Source organism: Odocoileus virginianus, chromosome 1 (genome assembly GCF_023699985.2).
Source record: "Odocoileus virginianus isolate 20LAN1187 ecotype Illinois chromosome 1, Ovbor_1.2, whole genome shotgun sequence".
Taxonomy (NCBI): Eukaryota; Metazoa; Chordata; class Mammalia; order Artiodactyla; family Cervidae; genus Odocoileus; species Odocoileus virginianus.
Genome location: NC_069674.1, coordinates 39,492,672 through 39,515,719, shown reverse-complemented (window position 1 = coordinate 39,515,719; position 23,048 = coordinate 39,492,672). Strand labels below are relative to the sequence as shown.

Below are 23,048 nucleotides of genomic sequence, written 5' to 3'. Positions count from 1 at the left end.
GACTGAGAAAGCCTGAGTGGTATATTTATACTTTGACTTCTAAACCTGGAGAATAAAATTAGATGAGGAGAAGAAGTTAGACAAGGGCTTTAATCTATTCCCATTGTTTATTCACCCTTCTGAGACCATGAATGACTGAAGCCTATACTGTTTTCTTCACATTTTGTATTTCACGATATATTACAAGTCAGTTAACTTGACTAGAGATTTGCTCTATTTCCACTGACTCTTAGCTCCTCCACACCTACCTTTAACACTTCTCTGTGCATCTATTCATAGGCTAAAAATTGCAATATGCAGTGTGGAAGAGAATGAAAGGAAACTGTTAGGATATTGCATTCCAGGAAGGCAGTGCACCTGTAGAGGTGGTGTTACGAGGAACCCTGCAACAGTTGTGCTCTTAGGATTTCAGATTAGCATTTATTTTCTTCTGCTAAAAGACGAACTACAGCACATTCCAGATGTAATAGTAATAAATTCTCCTCATAATATGAGAAGAGAGAATGATAGAAGATCTAAGTCAGTTGAGCAGAGTTGCACTGCTTGCTGAGTATTATGAACTGAACCATGGCCTGTGTCCTTCAGCCTGTATATACACAACGTGACCAAGTTAAGACATGAGCAAAGTTTCACCATCCAGTGGATAGTGGCAAGAATGGAGAGACTCAAGGATGATCTACATACTCTGCCATTTTAAAAATTGTGTATATTCTTTTTGCAAAGATAATAATCTTTATGGAAATTATGAAAGAAATATATAGCATCAAAGAAGGGAACCATTGCCCAAAGATGATGAGGAAAGACTTAATAATTATCAATATGATTTATTATGATATACAGAAGATATTTATGGAAATGTAAGATTTTTTTCTTAGCAAGGAAGCAAAAATATGACCTCTATAAAAACAAAAAGTCATAAGAAAAAAGAATAAGATTTTACGAGGAACTGGAATGAAGAAGATTAAAAATAAACCAACAAGCCTGAAAATGCGGTAGCAGGATAAAAATGTGCAGTGGCAGTTGTAAATAGCAGAGCTGATCCTGCAGAAAACAGAATCAGTCCTATAGTGAGTATTTGAGATTGTCCAGAATAGGGAGAAAATGGTGACAGGGAGTGAGGTGATGAGGGTAAAGATGATAAATACTGAGGGCAGAGAGAGGAGAAATAACTGATGAATGTGGTATTTCTAAGGGAGAAATCAGAATAAACGTAACAAAAGCAAAAAATAAAAGTAGAAGAAAACTTACGTGGCTGACAGGTTTCTGAATCTGCAGGTCCAAAGTGTAGGCTTCATTGTGTTCTAGGTAAAATTAATGAAAATAAATCCCCACCTATTTGAATTCTGATGGCATTTATAATTTTTAAAGAACTCATAGATTCAAAAGTAAATGGTTATAGTGGTCAGTCTTCACTGCAGATTTATTTTTATTTATCCTGTAGTGGATTCACTCAGAGAAGGCAGTGGCAACCCACTCCAGTACTCTTGCCTGGAAACTCCCATGGACAAAGGAGCCCGGTAGGCTGCAGTCCGTGGGGTCGCACAGAGTCGGACACGACTGAGGTGAGTAAGCAGCAGCTGTGGGTTCACTGGGCTTCTTTCAAGCTATGATTTCATTAGTTGTGGAAAAATCATACCCATTTTCTCATCAGATGTTACTTTTGCCATTCTCTTCTTTAATTTCTTCAGTTTCTTTTGAAACTCCAGTTAAATATACATTAGACGTTCTCATATATTCTTCACATATCTCAACCTCTCTCATGCATTTGTGATCTTTTTGTCTCTCTGTGTTGAATCTTGTATGGTTGCTTCCAGTGATGTGCTGGTGAACTGGTTCTCCAGGGGAAAATAAAGCCCTGATTTGTAGCATTTGTTGATTTTTGTAGTATAAACATGGAAGTTTCAGGCAACCAACATGACTTCACCGATGCAGAAGGACCTGCATGTAATTGGCTTTCACAAACTGGTTCAGGCCAGGTCTTGCGTACCTCGAGGCTTTTGTCCTATCTTTCCATTTATTAAATATCTTTTAAGTGGCATCTAATCAGCTTTCGGCTCCCCCAGTGGCTCAGCAGTAAAGAATCCGGCTGCAGTGTAGGAGACACAGGAAACGTGGGTTAGATCTCTTGGTCGGGAAGATCCCCTGGCGGAGGAAGTGGCAATCCTCTTTGGTCTTCTTGCCTGACAAATCGCTTGGAAGAGAGGCCTGGCAGGCTACAGTCCAAAGGGTTGTAAAGAGTCGGACATGACTGAGCATACAGCAGTCTGCTTTTAAACCTCTCCATTCAGTTCTTAATTGGGGTTATTTGACTTTTGATTCCTGAGTTTTTGTTTTTTTCAAATCTATGTCACCACTTATGGTTTTCACTTCTCTGCTGGGCTTCCCTGGTGGCTCAGATGGTAAAGAATCCACTGCAGTGTGGGAGACCTGGGTTCGATCCCTGTGTTGGGAAGATTCCCAGGAGAAGGGAAGAGCTACCCACTCCAGTATTCTGGCCTGGAGAATTCCATGGACAGAGGAGCCTGGCAGGCTGCAGTCCCTGGGGTTTCAAAGAGTCTGACACGACTGAGCGACTTTCACTGTTACTTTTCAGTTCTTTGCTAAAAGTTCAGAGTTGTCTTTTATTTATCCTATCACAGAAAACAAAATTGTTTTTGGTCTACATCTGATAATTCCAATTTCTTAAGTTATTTCCCGACCCCCTTTTCCTTTTTGTTGTTTCAGATAATTCTTAATTCCTCTTTAGTTTCCTGTGTATTCCATTATCCTTATCTGGGCCTTGGATACTACATTTGAAAAGTTATTTAAAAATATTTTTGGGGCCATAGAGTATATACTTAAGAAACTTACATTTGTTTTTGACAGACACTTTGAGAGTATTGCAATCCAGGATACATTATAACCCAGGTTTATAGTTTGAGAAAAGCAGGTTGATCCGAAGTGGTAATCTGCTTCAGGTTATTCTCACTTAAGGTTGTATCTCTTTGGAATTCTAGCTTCTTATGAGAGGGGCTTAGGCCCTCAGTTTTATTTCTGTATCAGTCACCCTGAGAATCAATAAAAACAAAGGTTCTAGTTTTTCAAGATCAGCAAGGACCCTTTAGAGGAAATGTGGCTTTAGATTTTGCTTTCCATGCTGCATTTTCATTCCCATTTCACTTAAAAGAAAATTGTGGTAAAATATACATAACGTAAATTATATAACATAAAATTGACCATTTTAACTGTTGAGTGTATAGTTCAGTGGCATTAAATATAATATATTCCCATTGTTGTACAAACATCAGCACTATCCATCTGCTGAACTTTTTCATCATCTCATAGTGAACCCATTACACAATACTCTCCTTATCTCACTCATCCCAGCCCCTGGTAATTGCTGTTCTACTTTGTATGAGTTTGATTAGTCTAAGTACCTCATATTAGTAGAATCATATAGTAGTTGTATTTTTGTGTCTGGCTTGTTTCACTTAGCATAATGTCATTAAGGTTCATGTTGTAACATGTACCAGAATTTCACTCCTTTTTAAGGCTGAATAATATTCCTCTCTCTGTGTGTATGTTTGTGTGTACTCATACCACATTTTGATTATCAACTCATGTACCGATTGGAAACTTTATTTACTTGTTTCTACTTTTTGGCTGTTTATAATGCTGCTATGAACATGGGTGTACAAGTATCTGTTTGAATCCTTGCTCTCATTTCTTTTGGGTATATACCCATGGGTGGAATTGCTGGACCATATAGTAATTCTATTTTTAATTTTTTGAGGAATCAATGTACTATTTTCCACAACAGCTGCACCATTTTATATTTTCATTAGCACACAAGGGTTCCAGTTTCTGCACACCCTCATCAATACTTGTTTCCTGTTTTGTTTTTTTTAATAACTTTTAATGGGTGTGAAGTGGTATCTTATTGTGATTTTAATTTGCATTTCCCCAGTGATTGGTGATGTTGAGCATCTTCTCTTGTGCTTATTGGCTAGTTGTGTATCTTCTTTGGAGAAGTGTCTATTCAAGTCCTTAGCCCATTAAAATTGTTGTTGTTGTTTATTTTGGGCTGTGCTGGGTCTTTGTTGCTGCATTGCTTTCTCTGCTTGTGGTGAGCAGGGGTTCTCTCTAGTTGCAGTGCACGGGCTGCTTCTTACAGTGGCTTTTCTAACTGTAGAGCATGGTCTCTAGGGTGCATGGGCTTCAGTAGCGACAGACTCCATGCTCCATGGCATGTGAGATCTTCCTGGACCAGGGATCGACCTCATGTCCCCTGCATTGACAGGACCACTGGACCACCAGGGAAGTCCCTTAGCCCATTTTTTAATTTGCCCAATTTTAATTTAGTATTAGGAGTTGCTTCCAGATGTGAATTCTTTATCAGGTATGTCATTTGCAGATATTTTCTCAGTTCTGTGGGTTGCCTTTTTATTCTGTTGATAGTATTCTTTTATCCACAAAAGTTTAAATTTTTGATTTAGTCCAGTTTATCTATTTTTTTTTTCTTTTGTTGCCTATGTTTTTAGTGTCATATCCAAGAAATCATTGTCAAATTCAATGTCATGGAGCTTTCTCCCTGTGTTGTCTATGAAGAGTTTTGTACTTTTAGCTCTTACATTTAGGCCTTTGATCCATTTTGAGTTAGTTTTTGTAAGGTAAGTGTCCACCTTTATTTTTTTTTCTTCGAATGTAAATATTTAGTTTTTCCAGCACTAGTTTTTGAAATCCCCTCTTACTTTTCTGACTTGATAATTTTTATACTGTCTTATTATTTTTCAGTGCTTTCAAAAAAAATGTTTTTAAATACTTTTACAGGTCATTAAGTTGTTTGTAACAGGAAGATTGATGTGCAAAACCTAGTTTACCATTGTACTGAAAATAGGAAAATTCATTAATGTTTTAAATCAGTTTGAGAGTACAAGTGATAACCTAAATCCTGTAAAAACATGTGAAAGGGTATAGATAGCACCTATCCTTAGCTTTTAATACTGTTTGGTTGCATTTTTTCACTTTTCATGGGAAAAAGGTACAGCTTATCACCGAATGTGTTTTTTTAATAACCAAATAATTCTTTAGTCTAAATCTCATTTTCCTAGGTTATAAATCTTACTTAGAATTGAATTACTAGTGAAAGAAACAAAGACATAATTTGCTACCAAGAATTTGATAATCGTGAAAGTATTCTCATCTCTTTTTAATGGTTTTAAGTTTTCCCCACAGTAGTGAATGAGTAAGGATTAGATCCAAAATTTTAATGTCATTTAAATAATTGTGTTTAATTAGGTAGATGGAGGAGCAACCTCTCTGTTTAAAAAATTTCAGCAACAAAGTAAATATTAATCATACCATCTTCAAATGATACACTGCTGTTTTTTTATAGTTTGTTTTTTGTTGAAGGGTAATTGCTTTACAGAATTTTGTTGTTTTCTGTCAAACCTCAACATGAATCAGCCATAAGTATACATATATCCCCTCCCTTTTGAACCTCCCTCCCATCTCCCTCCCCAGCCGACCCCTCTAGGTTGATACAGAGCCCCTGTTTGAGTTTTCTGAGCATGCAGCAAATTCTCCTTGGCTATCTATTTTACACATAGTAATGTAAGCTTCCGTGTTACTCTTTCCATACATCTCACCCTCTCCTCCCCTCTCCCCATGTCCATAAGTCTATGTCTGTTTCTCCATTGCTGCCCTGTAAATAAGTTCTTCAGTACCATTCTTCTAGATTCTGTATATATGTGTTAGAATATGATATTTATCTTTCTTTTTGTTGCTGAAATTACCATAAGGTATTTATCTTTCTCTTTCTGGCTTACTTCACTCTGTATAATAGGTTCTAGGTTCATCCACCTCATCAGAACTGACTCAAATGCGTTGCTATTTATGGCTGAGTAATATTCCATTGTGTATATGCACCACAACTTCACCCATTTCTCTGTCAATGAACATCTGGGTTGCTTCCATGTTCTAGCTGTTGTAAATAGTGCTGCAGTGAACAGTGGGATACCTGTGTCTCTTTCAGTTTTGGTTTCCTCAGGGTACATGCCTGGGAGTGGGGTTGCTGGGTCATACGGTGGCCTGGGGGCTTCCCTGGTGGCTCAGACGGTAAAGCGTCTGCCTGCAACGCGGAAGACCCGGGTTTGATCCCTGGGTCGGGAAGATCCCCTGGAGAATGAAATGGCAACCCACTCCAGTACTCTTGCCTGGAAAATTCCATGGATGGAGGAGCCTGGTGGGCTACAGTCCATGGGGTCACAAAGTGTTGAACACGACTGAGCAACTTCACTTCATGGTGGTTTTATTCCTAGTTTTTTAAGGACTCTCCATACTGTCTTCCTAGTGGCTGTATCAGTTTACCTTCCCACCAACAGTGCAAGAGCGTTCCCTTTACTGCCCATGTTTTTATTTCTTTTAAAAATTTCTTCTTTGCACGTGAATAGGCAAGTATAGGGTTCCCAGAAGTGAGAGCTAGAATCAGTCAGTATTCATAGGTAGTAATTTTCAGAGATCTGTTGAGTGGTGCAGTAATGATTTTATTCAGATGTTTATAACATTTGACTTTGTTCAAATTCATTGTAGGATTCCTTGATAAAAATTTTTTTCCTGTGAATCCGCTTGAACTATGTACCAGTGGTACTTTTCACCCCCGAAGTGTAGCCCTTCTGTGTGACGTTGCATGTGTGTGTGCTTCGTTGCTCAGTCATGTCTGACTCTTTGCGACCCCATGGACTGTAGCCCGCAGGCCTATCTGTCCATGGGGATTCTCCAGGCAGGAATACTGGAGTGGGTTGTCATACTCTCCTCCCTGGGATCTTCCCAACCCAGGAATCCAACTGGGGTCTCCTGCATTGCAGGTGAATTCTTCACCACTTGGGCTACCAGGGAATCCCATTATCCTCTTTAATTCACAGTAGTAGTTGGTCGTCAGGCATTTAGCAGGTAATTTGTTACATCTAAGAATTGAATTAAAATTTGTAATTACTTTTACAATACGAATTTGGGTGGATTTACATGTAATTTTATTGTTTCTTGCTTCCTTGAGAGGGGAGAAAGAGATGGTGTTAAAATATAGTGAATGTACTTATTTTTTCTATATCCTGGTAGGGTATTTGCACTTGTAAATGTCATATATTATGTGTGTTGGAGAAGAAAAAAACATGAAGGGCTATTCTAGTAGGAGGGTATCTGTGAAAAAATATCTGTGTAATCTTTGTTGGAAAAAAAATTGACTAATGACCTTTAACTTTTAAAATTGCTTTCAACATAGACATTTTATCAGTTTGTCAACAGTTTTAACGTACCTGATACTTGTGCCGTGGTTCAGCTATGGAGAGAGCGCAGTGTGGGCTGAAGAGCAGAGTATTAGAATGGTCACGGGAAGTCTGCCCTTATAAGTCCTGCAGATAAGCCCTGATACTGGGTTGTGCATATTTACTCCCTCAATGACTAATTCAGTAGAGCCTATTCATTAAGGAAAACTTGTCCTTGACTCAGGTCCATGTGTCACAAATCACACTCTCCAATTTTAGGATTATGTCAGGCTGAAATCATGGACAAAGCATGTTGCTATATTCATTCTTTCTTTTATAACACAAGGAGTGGCTTATTATCAAATTGCCCGCAGCAATTTGATCATCAGCAATTTTATATATTTAGGGTGATTACTCCAACATTTCCTTAAAGCTATCAAGCTTTATAAAGCCCTTTCCCTTTTTGGAACAAGAAAGAAAGAATTTTGGTTATATATTAAATGCTTACCACTTGCCACACATTGTATTCGATTGAATCCAAGACAAGTAACACAGTTTCTCCTTGCAGGTTCACAGTTTTTTAGGAAGGTACAACACATAAAGCAGAAGGAAGGTTCACTCAGCTGAGTTTTAAGAATAGTTTTGGTTTTTATCAAAGACCATCTTAATCATTGAAGATTTATAATCTATAAAACAGAAGTGTCAGAACTATTACAGGATGGAGGAAGAGGAAGACATTTAAAAATTCTATTTAAGAAGCCATTATTGATCCTCTTTTTTATTTCAGAAACTCTTGATAGTTACTGGGATTACAAAGACCTGATTATGCCCCCAAGATATTTAAAATATAGGAGGATAAGAGTTAACTCAAAGCTGTCTTGCCCTTTACAGAGTGCGCTTGCTTTTATGGTATAAGCTCCATTATTCTTCATACAGTACTGTTTGGGCTTACAACTGGGGTAATAAAGGCCCACAAAGACCAAATGAAGAATGGAGTGGGTATTTAGCCCTGCTTCTGTGTTTCTGCAATGTCTTTTTGAGATGGCTGCATGAGGATTAGATAAGCTTTGTAGAGTAGCACGTGGGACTGTGTGGGACCTTTACAATATATCCTATGTAGGTGTTTATTGCTGGAATAAAATGGCAAAGCAAAACCATTTAGTATTTGGATAATACTGAAGACATGAGATATTTAAATTTATTATTGTGACAGATTAATTGCATAATATGTCAGACATTATATTCATTGACTGTTCTATTTGGTTCTGCTGTCACTCTTAGTAATTTAAGCATGCTTAATGCAGCAGATTTGTAAATACAATTAAGGATAAAGATCCAGAAAGAAGTAATCTATTTACTCTGCCTCTCATTTTCCAGAAGGAATCATTGGGAGCATTTTGATTTATTTCCTCAAGTTATTCTTTAAACATAAAAATAAGTCCTGTTTTATTGAGACCATGCAGCATATATATGATTGAATTCTATTATACTTTTATGTAAATACTTTCCCCTCACAATAAAAATAGGTAATATTTCTTGGGCATTTACTATATTTTTGGCATAGAGATAATATATAATTATTTTATATTAAATTTTTTTATATTTAAAAAATATGTATCATTCAAGACATGGCAAAGAATCTACATGTCACATATATAAGTTATGGATTTTTGTGAGCTGATCACCCAGAGTAAGAACAATGTGAGAATACTATTGAAGGAATGGCAAAATATACCACTTTGGCATAAGGATTATTTTGAGCTAAATGCACTTAAAAAAATGACAGGTGCAAGAAGAATGTTCTGACCACAGCCCCCTCCCCCTGTCCCACCCCGCCCCATTCTTCCTGAAAGCAGAAGATAAAACTCTTCTGCAAGTGAAAGATGCCTTCCATACCATACCAAGAGGAAACATTTTTATCACTGGAGCCAGAGGTTGAGACTGAGTATTCTGTACAAACAAACCTTGTAAAAATAACTCCTGTCTCTACTCTTTTCTCACAGTTGCTTCTCTTTGTTCACCTAGTATGTAAGCACTTAGGTTTTGCCAATTTGAGGGATCTTCATTTTCTTGTGGACACTTACATGTACATGAAAAAATAATGTGTTTTCTTCTTTCATAGTGTCATAGTTCTAATATAATTTTTTCTTCTTTTAACCTGTCTGGAGTCAGTTTAATTCTCAGGTCCAGCTAGAGGTCTTAAGATAGTTGAGGTCCAGTTTTACAAAACTCCACTACCCTTCTACCCTCTAACCTTCCCACCAGAAATATTACTATTTTTGATTTTGTTTATAATTTCTTTGCCTTTTTAAAGTAAGTTTTAAAAATTACACATTTGTGAGTTATATATTATATATATTACAAATATATAGTTTGGCTTCCCGGGTGGCACCAGTGTTAAAGAATCCATCTGCCAGTGCAGGAGACACAAGAGGTGCGGGTTTGATCCCTGGGTCGGGAAGATCCCTGGAGGAGGAAATGGCAGCCCACTTCAGTATCTTGCCTGGGAAATCCCATGGACAGAGCAGCCTGGAGGCTACAGTCCATGAGGTTGCAAAGAATTGGACACGATGGAGTGCGCATGCATGCATGCACGCAGTCTAGTTTTGCATATTTTTGAGGCCTTGCAAAAATGTTATGTATTTTTGCTTTTTTTTTTTTTGAATACTCATGTTTCTAATGTTGCCTTTAATGGTAAGTCATTCATTTTTATTATTGTCTAATATGTGTTTCTGCTAATATACCATGTTTATTTGTCTTGCTATGAGCGTTTGAATTGTTTCCAGTTTTTTGCCCTTTTGAGCAATGCTACTATTATTGAGTTTTAGAATATGTACATGCTGAGTTTTATATGATATCCAAAGTTGTGATTCAAAGTGGTTGTACCAGTTTACATTCCATCAGCAGTATATGAGTGTTCCCATAATCTGAATCCTTGCCAACACTTAACATTTCTTGTTTCTTGATTTTTGCATTTCTAATGGATATGCAGTATTAGTCTGTGGTCTTAAAACTAATGAGAAAAACTAATGAATAACGAAAACTAATGAGATTAAACACTTTCAAGTGTTAACTGTCATAAGTCCTCTGTGAAATGTCTGTTTATGTTTCTTGCTCATTTTTTCTTTTGGGTTGTTTGCTTTTTTTTTTTTTTTAATTAGTTTGTAAGATTTATTTTCTGGATACTATTTCTTGAGTAGTTCGGGCATAGGGATTATTTTGTCCCAGTTTAAACTTGTGTAAGTTTTGTCTGAATGCCTGTTTTCAGTTCTTTTGGGTATACACCTAGGAGAGTAGTTGCTGAGTTATTTGGTAATTCTATGTTTAACATTTGGAGGAACTTCCAAACTATTTTCCCCAACAACTTTACTTTTTATATTTTCATAAGCAGTATATAAAAGTTTCAGTTTTTCTACACCCTTACCAACAGTTGTTATTATCTTTTTTTAAAGTATACTTGACGTACAACATTCTGTAAATTTAAAGTATACAACATATTGATTGGATTTATTTTTATACTATAACAATTGTCTTTGTAGCAGTGTTTAGCACCTTTGTTACATCACATAATTATAATTTCTTTAAGTAGTTAGATAATTAAGATCTAGCCTCTTAGCAAGTTTGATTATGATACAATAGTGTTAACTATATTTACTATACTATTCATTAGATATCTAGGACTTTTTGCTACTTGTTGTATGTTTGTGCCCTTAAGCAATGTAGTCTGTCCTATTCTGCAATCCTAAATTCCCTGGTAACTACCAATTTCCTCTCTATTGTTTAGAGTTTGGCTTTTTTAGATTCCAGATATAAGTGATGACATATTGTATTTGCCTTTGTCTTTGGTTTATCTCACTTAGCATAATGTCCTCAAGGTCCATCCATGTTGTCACAAATGGTCGGGTTTCCTTTCTCATGGCTAAATATATTCCACTGTGTGTTTATGGTATATATATGTACATGCCTACCATATCTTCTTTATCCATTCATCTGTTGACAAGTACTTATGTTGTTTTCCTATAGTGATAAGGATGCATTAAACATGGGTGTACATATATCTCTTAAATAACCTATTTTCATTTCTTTGGATATATACCCAGAAATGGAGTTACTGGATATTTTGGTAATTCTCTTTTTAACTTTTTGACTGCTTTATTATAATGTATCATGGAGAAGGTATATTTTGATTGAATTGTTTGTAGACCTATGAGCTTCAAGAACTCAGATGTCCAAATTTGGAAAGTTCTCTGCCATTTTATCTTTATACAAGCTTTCAGCTCTTTCTCTGTCTCTTCTCTTGGGACTCCCATAATACATTATTTCTTCTCATGGTGTCCCATAAGTTCTGTAGGCTTACTTCATTCCTTTTCATTCTTTTTTATTTTCATGTCTCTTACTGGATACTTTCAAATGACCTGTCTTTGAGTTCATTGATTGTTTTTTCTGTTTGATCTAGTCTGCTGTTAAAGCTCTTGTTGAATTCTTTAGTTCAGTGATTGTATTCATCAGCTCCAAAATTTGTTTGGTACTTTTTTAGGTTTTCTATCTCTTATACATCTCATTTTGTTCTTGTATGATTTTCCTGATTGCATTAAATTGTTTATGTGTCATCTCTTGTAGCTCTCTGACCATCTTTATAATAGTTCTCTGAATTCTTTGTCAGGTAGTTTATCTGTCTCCATTTTGCAGGGAGGTCAGGTACTGGAATTTTACTGTTTTTGTGTGTATGTGTTTGGTTCATTTTTCCTTGTTTCTTTCTGACAGTTGTAGCCTTGAATGGGTATCTCTATATTCAAAGTCTATGAATCTCTGTATTCATAGATTTTATGGACTGATTTCACTAAGGAAAGACCTTCACCTCCAGGTAGGGGCCCACTGGACTGCACTATAAACTTGGGTCCAGTGGTGCAAGGTGCCAAATGTATGGCATCTCTAGGCCCCATGGTATGTGGTATCTTGTGAGTTCAAGCAGTCATGACAACTGTGTGACCCTTGTTGTGAGCCAGAGGCAGTCCACTGTGGTTGCAAAGGCTCCCGAGGTCCTCAGCAGTGCCTGTAGATCCAGCAGTTAGGTTCCAGGACAGGCGGTGGTGGTGGCGGCCTGGTGTGGCCAGAGTTGGTGGGATGTGCATGCTTGAGTGTGAGGGCTGCTGCAGTTGCCTGTGTGGGCAGGATTGGCTGGAGATACATGTGCAATGCAAGGCCAGAGTAGCAGGGTCTGGGACCAGCTCTAGGAGACCTGGCTGTTAGAAGAGTTTACTTGTAAATCTGTAGGACCTAGCCACGGCGGCATGCATAACTTTGGGAGCTGGTATCTGGAATCTTGGCTTCCTTGGTGGCTCAGTGGTAAAGAATCTTCCTGCCAATGCAGGAGATATGGGTTTGATCCCTCGGTTAGGAAGATCCCTGAAAAGGAAATGGCAACCCACTCTAGTATTCTTGCCTGGGAAATCCTGTGGACAATGGAGCCTGGAGGGCTACAGTTCATGTGGTGGCAGAGAGTTGGACCTGACTTTGCGACTGAATGACAACATCTGGGATCAAGGTGGTTGAGTATAGGGGTGTGGCTCCTGGGACAATCTTGGGCACATGTAAGTGCAGGCCAGTGACTGGAGTTGGGTCTGCTCTGGGTGCTTGAGCAGCTGTGGGGATCTGGACTGTCAGCATACACTTGTGTGGCTTCAGGGCCTTGCCACAGGCATGTACATGACATTGGAGGCTTGTGACAGGAACTGGGGCCAGTGGCCTACAGGGGCTAGCTGCCAGCATGTGGAGCTGTGCAGACCAGTGACAGGAGTCAGAGTCTTACGTGGGCCTTGCCTGTTGATGTGCATGCGTGTGGCTGCCAGGACTAGCCGTGGGGCAGGCTGGTGCCTTGCTTGCCTGTAGCAGTAGCAGCCAGAGTTGGCTGCTGGGGAGGATTCTGGGCTCAAGCAGGAGGTTGGGGAAGGAATGGGGAGGGACATGGGCCGTGTGGACTGTGAATATGAAAAAACCTATGGGTGAGAATCTCAGTGGTAAAGCCGGCAGGGGGTCCACAGTGGCTGTACTGGCTATTGGTTTTGTCAGCTGTGAAAGCTACTGGGGTCCACAGTGAGGTCCTCAGGGATGAGGATGCCAGATCTGCAGCGTCCACAAGCCTGTTGTTGTCCTCAGAAGTGAAGGCTGCTGGGATCCTCTGCAGATGAGGCCGCTGGGAACTGTGTTACTCCTGCCATATGGCCCTTCCTCCCTTTCTGAGCCCTCTCTGTACAGGTCAGCTTTGCTAGTCTCTGCTGGGGTGAAAGTGCAGCAGGTCCTATGTGCAGTGCCCTGGAAGGCTGGGAAAGCTGGTCGCTCACCTGCTTCCCTTTTCCTGGTAAGGAGAACTCTCTCCCATGGGGAAGTTCCCTCTTGGCACTGAGCAGGGCAGGCCTGGGGTTGGGCTGGTAAAGGCAAATCAATCTTTTAACCTTTTATGTGCAGTTTTTCTCAGACTTTTTCTTTTACTGTGTTGCTGATGCTTCTTAGGTGAATCTATGAACTCTCCAGGAGGTATTTTCTTTCTTTTTTTTTTTAAGTTCTACCACTTTATTGCTACCAACCCATCTCCCTCCACCCTCCTGCACACATGCTCAGTCATGTAATCCCATGGACTTCAGCCCGCCAGGCTCCTCTGTCCATGGACTTTTCCAGGCAAGAATACTGGAGTGGGTTGCCATTTCCTTCTCCAGGAGGTATTTTGTTTTATGGATAGCTGGCTAATTGTTCTTTGTTGGGAGATGGAGGCTGGGGTCTGTTACTGTGCCTTATTGCTGATGTCATCGTATGTTGTGTGTTTTTTTACCATGCGTGCGTGTGTGTACACACACACACACGCATGCACCATTTGGGGAGGAAAGACATTTTATGTGCAGAGAATTATTCAGTGTGCAGTGTTTAGGATCCAGATTTCTCTTGCTCAATATGGTGTTTCTAAGGTTTATTCTCATTCATTTTCATTGCTGTTTTATTCTCCATTCCATTATTGCGGACATTCTTATTTGGGGCCTATTATAAATAATATGGCTATGAACTTTCTTGTATGTGCTTTTTGATGTATGTGTGTATGTTTTTCTGTGTATCTTGGAGTGGGATTTCTGAGTTATTGGGTATGTACCTGTACACTTTAATAGATACTGTCAAATAGTTGTCCATGGTGGTTATACCCTAGCATCAGTGTATGAATGTTCTGGTCTCTTTGAGGAGATGTGTGTAAAGCTCTCACATGTTTAGTAAATATGTGGTAGCTATTTTTGTTTCTATGAAGATGACTTCTGGATACCTTACTTATCTGCTGGAACTGCCTGTGTTGGTTCCATCGACTGCAGTAGGGAATTCAGATAAGGGAGAGCTGGCATGGGGAGGAGCGGTAGGGAAAGGAGCTCACCTGGGGATATGGGTGAGTGTTTAAGAGAGATTTAGTTTAAGCCCCCAGGGATGCCTGGCCTAGAGATAGAAATTTAAGAATCTTAGTAGACCCAGACTCAAGTCACTGAATAACATCTTAGGTGAAGATTTTGATGGGAATGGAATTTGGTGGAAGAGGGGAAATGGTGTATGTTAGTTTGCTATGACCGTCATGACAAAACACAACAGCCTGGGTGGCTTAAACAATAAAAATGGATTTCCTTACAGTTCTAGAGGTGTAACCAATTTTAGTTTCTTCTGAGGCCTCTCTCCTTTGGTTGTAGATGGCCACCTTCTCCATTTGCCTTCACTCAGTCCTTCGTCTGTTTGCCTACGTGTCCCTATACAAATTTCGTCTTATGAGGACAGCAGTCATTATTGGATTAGGGCTTACCCTAAAGACCTCATTTTAACTTAATTATCTCTTTGAAGTGAAAAAGAAAGTGAAAGTCGCTCAGTTGTGTCCAACTCTTTGTGACCCCATGGACTATACAGTCTGTGGAATTCTCCAGGTCAGAATACTGGAGTGGGTAGCCTTTCCTTTCTCCAGGGGATCTTCCCAATCCAGCGATCAAACCCAGGTCTCCTGCATTGCAGGCGGATTCTTTACCAGCTGAGCCACAAGAGAAGCCCCAGAGTACTGGAGTGTGTAGCCTATCCCTTCTCCAGCCAATCTTCCTGACCCAGGAATCGAACCAGGGTCTCCTGCATTGCAAGCGGATTCTTTACCAACTGAGCTATCAGGGAAGCCCTAATTACCTCTTTAAAGACCTTATTTTCAAATATAATTACATTCTGAGTATTAAGGCTTCAACATATGAATGTGGTGAGTGAGGCGTGGGAGGGCATGTTCTGTCCATAAGATAGAATAAGGGGGAATATAGGATGGCTAGAGGACTACAGAGTGGCTAGAGGACTACAGAGTGACGTAAGAAACTAAAGAGGACTGGCCAGAGAGGTAAAAGGAAAACAGGTAGAGAATTAAGTTTGTGCAAATAAGGGGAGGGTTTCAGGAATGGTAGAGTAGACCACAGGCCTCCCAGATTCTAAATCATCTAATCCCCTATAACAAATTATTTTACTTTCTTTTCATAAAATGGGAGCTTTTAATAGAAATGCTGAAGTAAATGTTTTATAGGGTTTGTGTTACTCATACTTGCAAAATAGTTATGAATCAGTTTATTATTTGAAGTTTTGGATGCTGGAAAATACTCAGTTATCTTCTTGCTGTGTTTTCAAATCTTTGGTATAATGGTCTTGAAATGTATTTTGTTCAAATAGATGAGACATCACAAGCAGTCAGATTTAGGAATCCTTGTTGTTGTTCAGTTGCTAAGTTGTGTGCGACTCTGCGACCCCATGAACTGCAGCACGCCAGGCTTCTCTGTCCTTCACCATCTCCCTGAGTTTGTTCAAGCACATGTCCATTGAGTTAGTGATGCCATCCAACCATCTCATCCTCTGTCGCCCCCTTCTCCTCTTGCCCTCTATCTTTCCCAGCATCAGGGCTTTTCCAATGAGTTGGCTCTTCACATCAGGTGGCCAAAGTATTGGAACTTCAGCTCAGCATCAGTCCTTCCAGTGAATACTCAGGGTTGATTTCCTTTAGGGTTAACTGGTTTGATCTCCTTGCTGTCCAAGGAACTCTTAAAAGAGTCTTCTCCAGCACCACAGATTGAAAGCGTCAAATCTTTGGCAATCAGCCTTCTTTATGGCCCAACTGTCATATCCATACATGACTACTGAAAAAACCTTAGCTTTGACTATACGGACGTTTGATGGCAAAGTGATGTGTCTGGTTTTTAATGCACTGTCTAGGCTTTTCATAACTGTTCTTCCAAGGAGCAAGCGTCTTTTAGTTTTGTGGCTGCAGTTACCATCACAGTGATTTTGGAGCCCAAGAAAGTGAAATCTGACATTTTCCCCATCTATCTGCCATGAAGTGATAGTACCAGATACCATGATCTTAGTTTTTTGAATGTTGAGTTTTAAGCCAGCTTTTTCACTCTCCTCTTTCACCTTCATGACAAGGTTCTTTAGTTCCTCTTCACTTTCTGTCTTTAAAGTGGTATCTTCTGCATATCTGAGGTTGTTGATATTTCTCCCTGCAGTCTTGATTCCAGCTTGTGATTCATCCAGCCCAACATTTCATGTGGTGTACTCTACATATAAGTTAAATAAGCAGGGTGACAATATACATCCTTTTTTTTTTTTTTTTTAACAATATACATCCTTGATGAACTCCTTTTTCAATTTTGAAGCAGTCATTGTTCCATATCTGGTTCTAACTCTTGCTTCTTGTCCTGCATACAGGTTTCTCTGGATGCAGGAAAGGTGGTCTGGTATTTCCATCTCATTAAAAATATTCCACAGTTTGTTGTCATCCACACCATCAAAGGCTTCAGCATAGTCAATGAAGCAGAAGTAGATTTTTTTTTTTTTAATTCCCTTGCTTTTTCTATGATCCAGCATATGTTGGCAATTTCATCTCTGGTTCCTCTGCCTTTTCTAAATCCAGCTTGTACATCTGGAAGTTCTTGGCTCATGTACTGTTGAAGCCTAGCTTGGAGAATTTTGAGCATAATCATGCTGGCATGTGAAATGAGTGTAATTGTACAGTAATTTGAACATTCTTTGGCATTGCCTTTATTTGGGATTGGAATGAAAACTGACCTTTTCCAGTCCTGTGGACACCACTGAGTTTTCCAAATTTGCTGGCAAAATGAGTGCAGCATCATCTTTTGACAACATCATCTTTTAAGATTTGAAATAGCTCAGCTGGAATTCCATCACCTCCATTAGCTTCATTCGTAGTAGTGCTTTTTAAGGTGCACTTGACTTCACACTCCAGGATGTCTGGCTCTAGGTGAGTGGCCACACCATCATAGTTATCTAGGTCATTAGGAGCTTTTTTGTACAGTTCTTTTGTGTACTCTTACCACCTCTTTTTAATATCCTCTGCTTCTGTTAGGTTCTTGCTGTTTTCGTCGTTTATTGTGCCCATCTTTGCTTGAAATGTTCCCTTGGTATCTCCAGTTTTCTTGAAGAGATCTCTAGTCTTTCCCATTCTGTTGTTTTCCTCTCTCTCTTTGCGTTGGTCACTTAAGAAGGCTTTCTTATCTCTCCTTGCTATTTTTTGTAAATCTGCATTCAGTTGAGTATATCTTTCCCTTTCTCCTTTGCTTTTTGCTTCTCTTTTCTTAGCTATTTGTAAGGCCTCCTCAGAAAACCACCTTGCCTTCTTGCATTTCCTTTTTTTGGGTATGGTTTTGGCCATCACCTCCTGTACAATGTTGCAAACCTCTGTCCATAGTTCTCCTGGCACTCTGTGTACCAGATCTAGTCCCTTGAATCTATTCGTCACCTCCACTGTATAATTGTAAAGTAAGTAAATGTTAGTTGCTCAGTCGTGCCCAGCTCTTTGCGACCCCATGGACTGCAGCCCACCAGGCTCCTATGTCCATGAGATTTTCCAGGCAAGGATACTGGAGTGGGTTGCCATTTCCTTCTCCAGGGGATCTTCCCAACCCATGGATCGAACCCGGGTCTCCTGCACTATAGGCACATCCTTTATACTGAGCTGCAAGGGAAGTCCTTGTATAATCATAAGGGATTTAATTTAGGTCATACACGAAAGGCCTAGTGGTTTTCCATACTTTCTTCATTTTGAGCCTGAATTTTTCAGTAAGGAGCTAGTGATCTGAGCCACAGTCAGCTCCAGGTCTTTTTTTTTTTTTTTTCTGACTGTACAGAGCTTCTCCATCTTTGGTTGCAAAGAATATAATCAGTCTGATTTTGGTACTGACCGTCTGGTGATGTCCATGTGTAGAGTTGTCTCTTGTCTTGTTGGAAGAGGGTGTTTGCTCTGACCAGCGTGTTCTCTTGACAAAACTCTGTTAACCTCTGTACTGCTTCATTTTTGTACTCCAAGGTCAAACTTGCCTGTTATTCCAGGTATCTCTTGACTTCCTACTTTTGCACTCCAGTCCCCTATGATGAAATGGACATTCTTTTTTGGTGTTAGTTCTAGGAGGTCTTGTAGGTCTTCATAGAATCGTTCAACTTCAGCTTCTTCAGCATTAGAGGTTGGGACACAGCCTTGGATTACTGTGATATTAATAGTTTGCCTTAGAAATGAACCAAGATCATTCTGTCATTTTTGAGATTGCATCCAAGTACTGCATTTCAGACTCTTTTGTTTTCTGTGAGAGCTATTCCATTCCTTCTAAGGGATTCTTGCCCACAGTAGTAGATATAATGGTCATCTGAATTAAATTTGCCCATTCCCGTCCATTTTAGTTCATGCATTCCTAAAATGTTGATGTTCACATTTTAGGAATCCTAGTTTACTGTTTAAAGCTTTCTCCCAAGACTCGTTTTTATCATTTCTAAATTCTAACTGCATGGTAGTTTTGAATGCTCAGAGTATTTGTGAAGAGGTTTAAGTGTAATGATAAATTCTGTGAAGTCAGTCTGCTACATGCCTTGTCCTTCACCCTTGTTATTTTGCTTCCTATCAGACATCTCTTGCCTTCTTTGTATCTCCACTGCTATCAGCAGTGCCATCATCTTCAGTGTGGACTGCTGCAACAGACTTGTAACTAGACTTTCTCCTTCCTTCTTTCCTTTTCTAGAGAAGTCTAAAAAGTACCCCCCCCCAAACAAAACCTGATGGAAATCTTCAGCAGTTTCTCATTAAACTTGGAATAAAATTCAAATTCAATACCATACCCTACAAAGTTTTATGTGGTGAAGACCCTGCCCACCCTTGTTTACCGCACTAGTCTGCTTCCTGCTGCTTTGAACAAACCAAGATGGTGGGTGCTTTAGGGCCTTAGCCCTTCCGGTAGTTTTCAGATTACTCCTTCAGTCTCAACTCAGAACTTGGCAGAGAGGCCTTCCCTCACTCCACAGCTAAAGTTGCTCTTTCCCATTTTCATACTCTAGCATGTCATGTTTATGTTGCACGTGAGTGAGTGAGTAGCATAGTTTTGTAAGGAACTGTCAAACTGTCCTCCAAAATGGATGTACACTCCCACCAGCAATGGTTGATCCACATCCAGCATTTCGTGCTGCCAGTGTTTTGGATTTTAGTGGTTCTAATAGATACATATGGTATCTCATTGTTCTTTTAATTTGTAGTTTCCTAGTAACATTTGACACTGAGTGTCTTTTGAATGCTTATGTCATCTGTATTTCTTTTTGTTGAACTGTTAAAATTTTGCCCATTTTTAATTAATTCATTTTCTTAATGAGTTTTATGAGTTCTTTGTATATTTTAGATAGAAGTCTTTTATCAGATATATCTTTTGCAAATACTTCCTCCTAGTCTGCGGCTTGTCTTCTAGTTCTCTTGACATACTATTTTTTCCAAAAGTATTCATCACTAACTAAAATAGTCTTATTGTTTATTGTATATCTCCTCCCACTACAGTGTAAAATTCACAAACAACTGTCTTGCTTTCTACTATATTTCCAGTGCACAATATAATGCTTGATATTTTGGATGACAAATATTTGTTGATTGAATGGATAACCACTGTTAACATTTTTAGTTTGTTTTATTCTTAATGAAAATAGTATTAAACTGATTTATGTTCTTCCATCTTCTTATTTAAAACTCAGTTTCAAAATTTTACCATTTTATCTTCAAATTAAGGATACTAGCCACTAGTAATAGTATGAGATGAATTTCCACAGTGGCTCAGATTAATTGGTTTGAGACATCTAATTACTGATCTATACTTGTTTTGCCCTCTCATGAGCTATACAGATTTATTCTCCAAGAAGTTGTCACAGGGTTGGGCAGTGAGAACAGGAGAATGTTTGCATCAGTCCCACAAAGCCTTATGGAAGGAAGGCCACCTGTTAAGACACCTCAGAGTCTTAGTATGTTCAAATATGTATCTACACACACACACATGGAGCCTTGCAAGGTTCAAAAAATTCCCTGTTCTCGATTGCTTTTTTGTTAATTGGATTTGTTAAAGATGGGAAATGACATGTTGGTCTCCTACTATGGTTATTTTCAGTTTTTTTAATTTTATCTTTAGTTGTTTTTGGCTGTATATTTTAGTGTTGTTTGCCACTAATTTTTATAACTATTATATTTTTGTCTATTTTTATCCCAATTAATGCTTTTTGCCTTGAACTGACTCTTTGTTTCCACTCTGCTTTGTTTTTGTATGAATATGCCAAGTCTTCTGTTTTTAACCCTTTCATTGCATTTTAGATTGTTGCTCTTAAAAATAATGTAAATTTGAAAGAGTTTAGTTTTTAAAAATCCTTTAGAAAAGCTTTTAAAAAATGTTTTGGTTCTCTGTTGCTGCATAACAAACCGTTTAGAAACTTAGTGGCTTTAAGCTAGAACTGTTTTGTTACCTCTCATGATTTATAGTTGGGCTGGATAGTTCTTCTGTTCCATGGTTATTCAGCTTGTACTGCAGTCATCTGGTGGCTCACTAGGACTAGTATGTCCATGAAGGCTCATTCATGTGGTTATTAGTGCCTTGGTGCAGGGATAGTTCTTGGGACAGTGGGGCGTACTGTCTGTTTATCTGTCTACCTACTCTGTAGCCTCAGTCCTCTCCCTTACCAGTGGTGTCTTCACTTATTCTTTTTATATGATCGCTACAGCAGGGCAGAGTAGCCATACTTTTTATATGATGGCTTGGGACTCGCAACAGTGCTGAAGTGAAAGCTGCCAGGCCTCCTTAAGGCTGAGGCATAGAACTGCCACAGGGTCAGTTCAGCCTCGTTCTGTTGGCTGAAGGAGTCCTAGAGCCAGCCCAGGTTCGTATCAAGGTGTGAATACCAGGAGGTGTGGTTCACTGAGGGCATTCTGGGAGCCTGTTTACCACAATATGAGAGTCTAAACCCTTCACATTTATTATTTTAATTGACACGGTATTGTTCTCAGGGCTTAGACTTTTACTTCCTTTAGTGAATTTGCATATGCTTTTAATTCTGTTAACTTCTCTATCAACATCGAGAAAAATAATAGTACTTGTACTCCAATTTAGCTCAGATGATAAAGAGTCTGCCTGTAATGCAGGAGACCTGGGTTCGATCTCTGGGCTGGGAAGATCCCCTGGAGAAGGGAAAGATAACCCACTCTAGTATTTTTGCCTGGAGAATTCTATGGACAGAGGAGCCTTGCAGGCTGCACAATGGAATCAGTTATGATGATTGGGGGCTTCAGCATGATTTTACTATGTTTTATACATACTATGTGAAATTTTAGGCCATGTTATAAATTTGAATATTATATGTATTTTTTTAAAAGTTTTAGGTGTTTTCATTCATTTTGTAACTGTATAAACAATAATTTTTTAGATCTAATTAATTGGATCTAATTAAATCGAGATCTAATTAAATCCAATTAATTGCATGTTGTCTTTCCTAATACACTTTTTTCCTAGATAATGTTTCAGGAAGGCTGTATAGATTATGTAACATCTGCATTCTTTCCAAATATATAATAACTTCCTCTGTCTTCACACAGTTTGATTGGCTATAAGGTTTTTGTTTGTTTTTGGCCATACCACACAACTTGTGGGATCTTAGTTCCTTGACCAGGGCCCCTAGCAGTGAAAGTGCTGAGTCCTAATCACTGAATTGCCAGGGAACTCCTGGTTTTAGAGGTCTTGGATCACACTCAGTGCTTCCCAGGAATTTGTTGTTATTATTCTTTTGTCTTAGGAAATTTATTGTCATTTATGGGTATACCATTTTAGGGTACTGGATTTTTTTTCTCCCCCTGTAATATAAAGTTTTTGCCAGTGAGGGTTGGTGAATAGATCTGGAAGATGGTGTACATTTTTGTCTTTCTTCAATTTTGTTTTCTTCTAGTATAATTCTGTTTTGTCTCATCTTCAATTTAACAGCAGTTATGAGTGAAAAAGTTGGCTTAAAGCTCAGCATTCAGAAAACGAAGATCATGGCATCTGGTCCTATCACTTCATGGGAAATAGATGGGGAGACAGTGTAAACAGTGGCTGACTTTATTTTTTGGGGGGCTCCAAAATCACTGCAGATGGTGATTGCAGCCATGAAATTAAAAGACGCTTACTCCTTGGGAGGAAAGTTATGACCAACCTAGATAGCATATTAAAAAGCAGAGACATTACTTTGCCAACAAAGGTCTGTCTGGTCAAGGCTATGGTTTTGCCAGTGGTCATGTATGGATGTGAGAGTTGGACTGTGGGGAAAGCTGAGCGCCGAAAAATTGATGCTTTTGAACTATGGTGTTGGAGAAGACTCTCTTTGAGAGTCCCTTGGACTGCAAGGAGATCCAACCTCCATCCTAAAGGAGATCAGTCCTGGGCGTTCATTGGAAGGACTGATGCTGAAGCTGGAACTCCAATACTTTGGCCACCT

At 39.1% G+C, this 23,048-nt stretch overlaps 1 protein-coding gene across 11 annotated transcripts in view; it reads left to right on the top strand.

Annotated features, from left to right (window-relative positions):
- COA1 (cytochrome c oxidase assembly factor 1) overlaps positions 1–23,048 on the top strand; it is an 85,191-nt gene that overhangs the window by 49,231 nt on the left and 12,912 nt on the right. For 2 of the 11 annotated variants that reach the window (XM_070466999.1, XM_070467084.1), the window contains one exon: positions 1,442–1,562. The exons of 8 other annotated variants lie outside the window; for them this stretch is intronic. In XM_070466999.1, the coding sequence (XP_070323100.1) occupies positions 1,442–1,562 (121 nt within the window). Of the gene's footprint in view, positions 1–1,441; positions 1,563–23,048 lie in introns of those variants that run through there. One more of the 11 variants, XM_070467050.1, reaches the window with a different exon arrangement.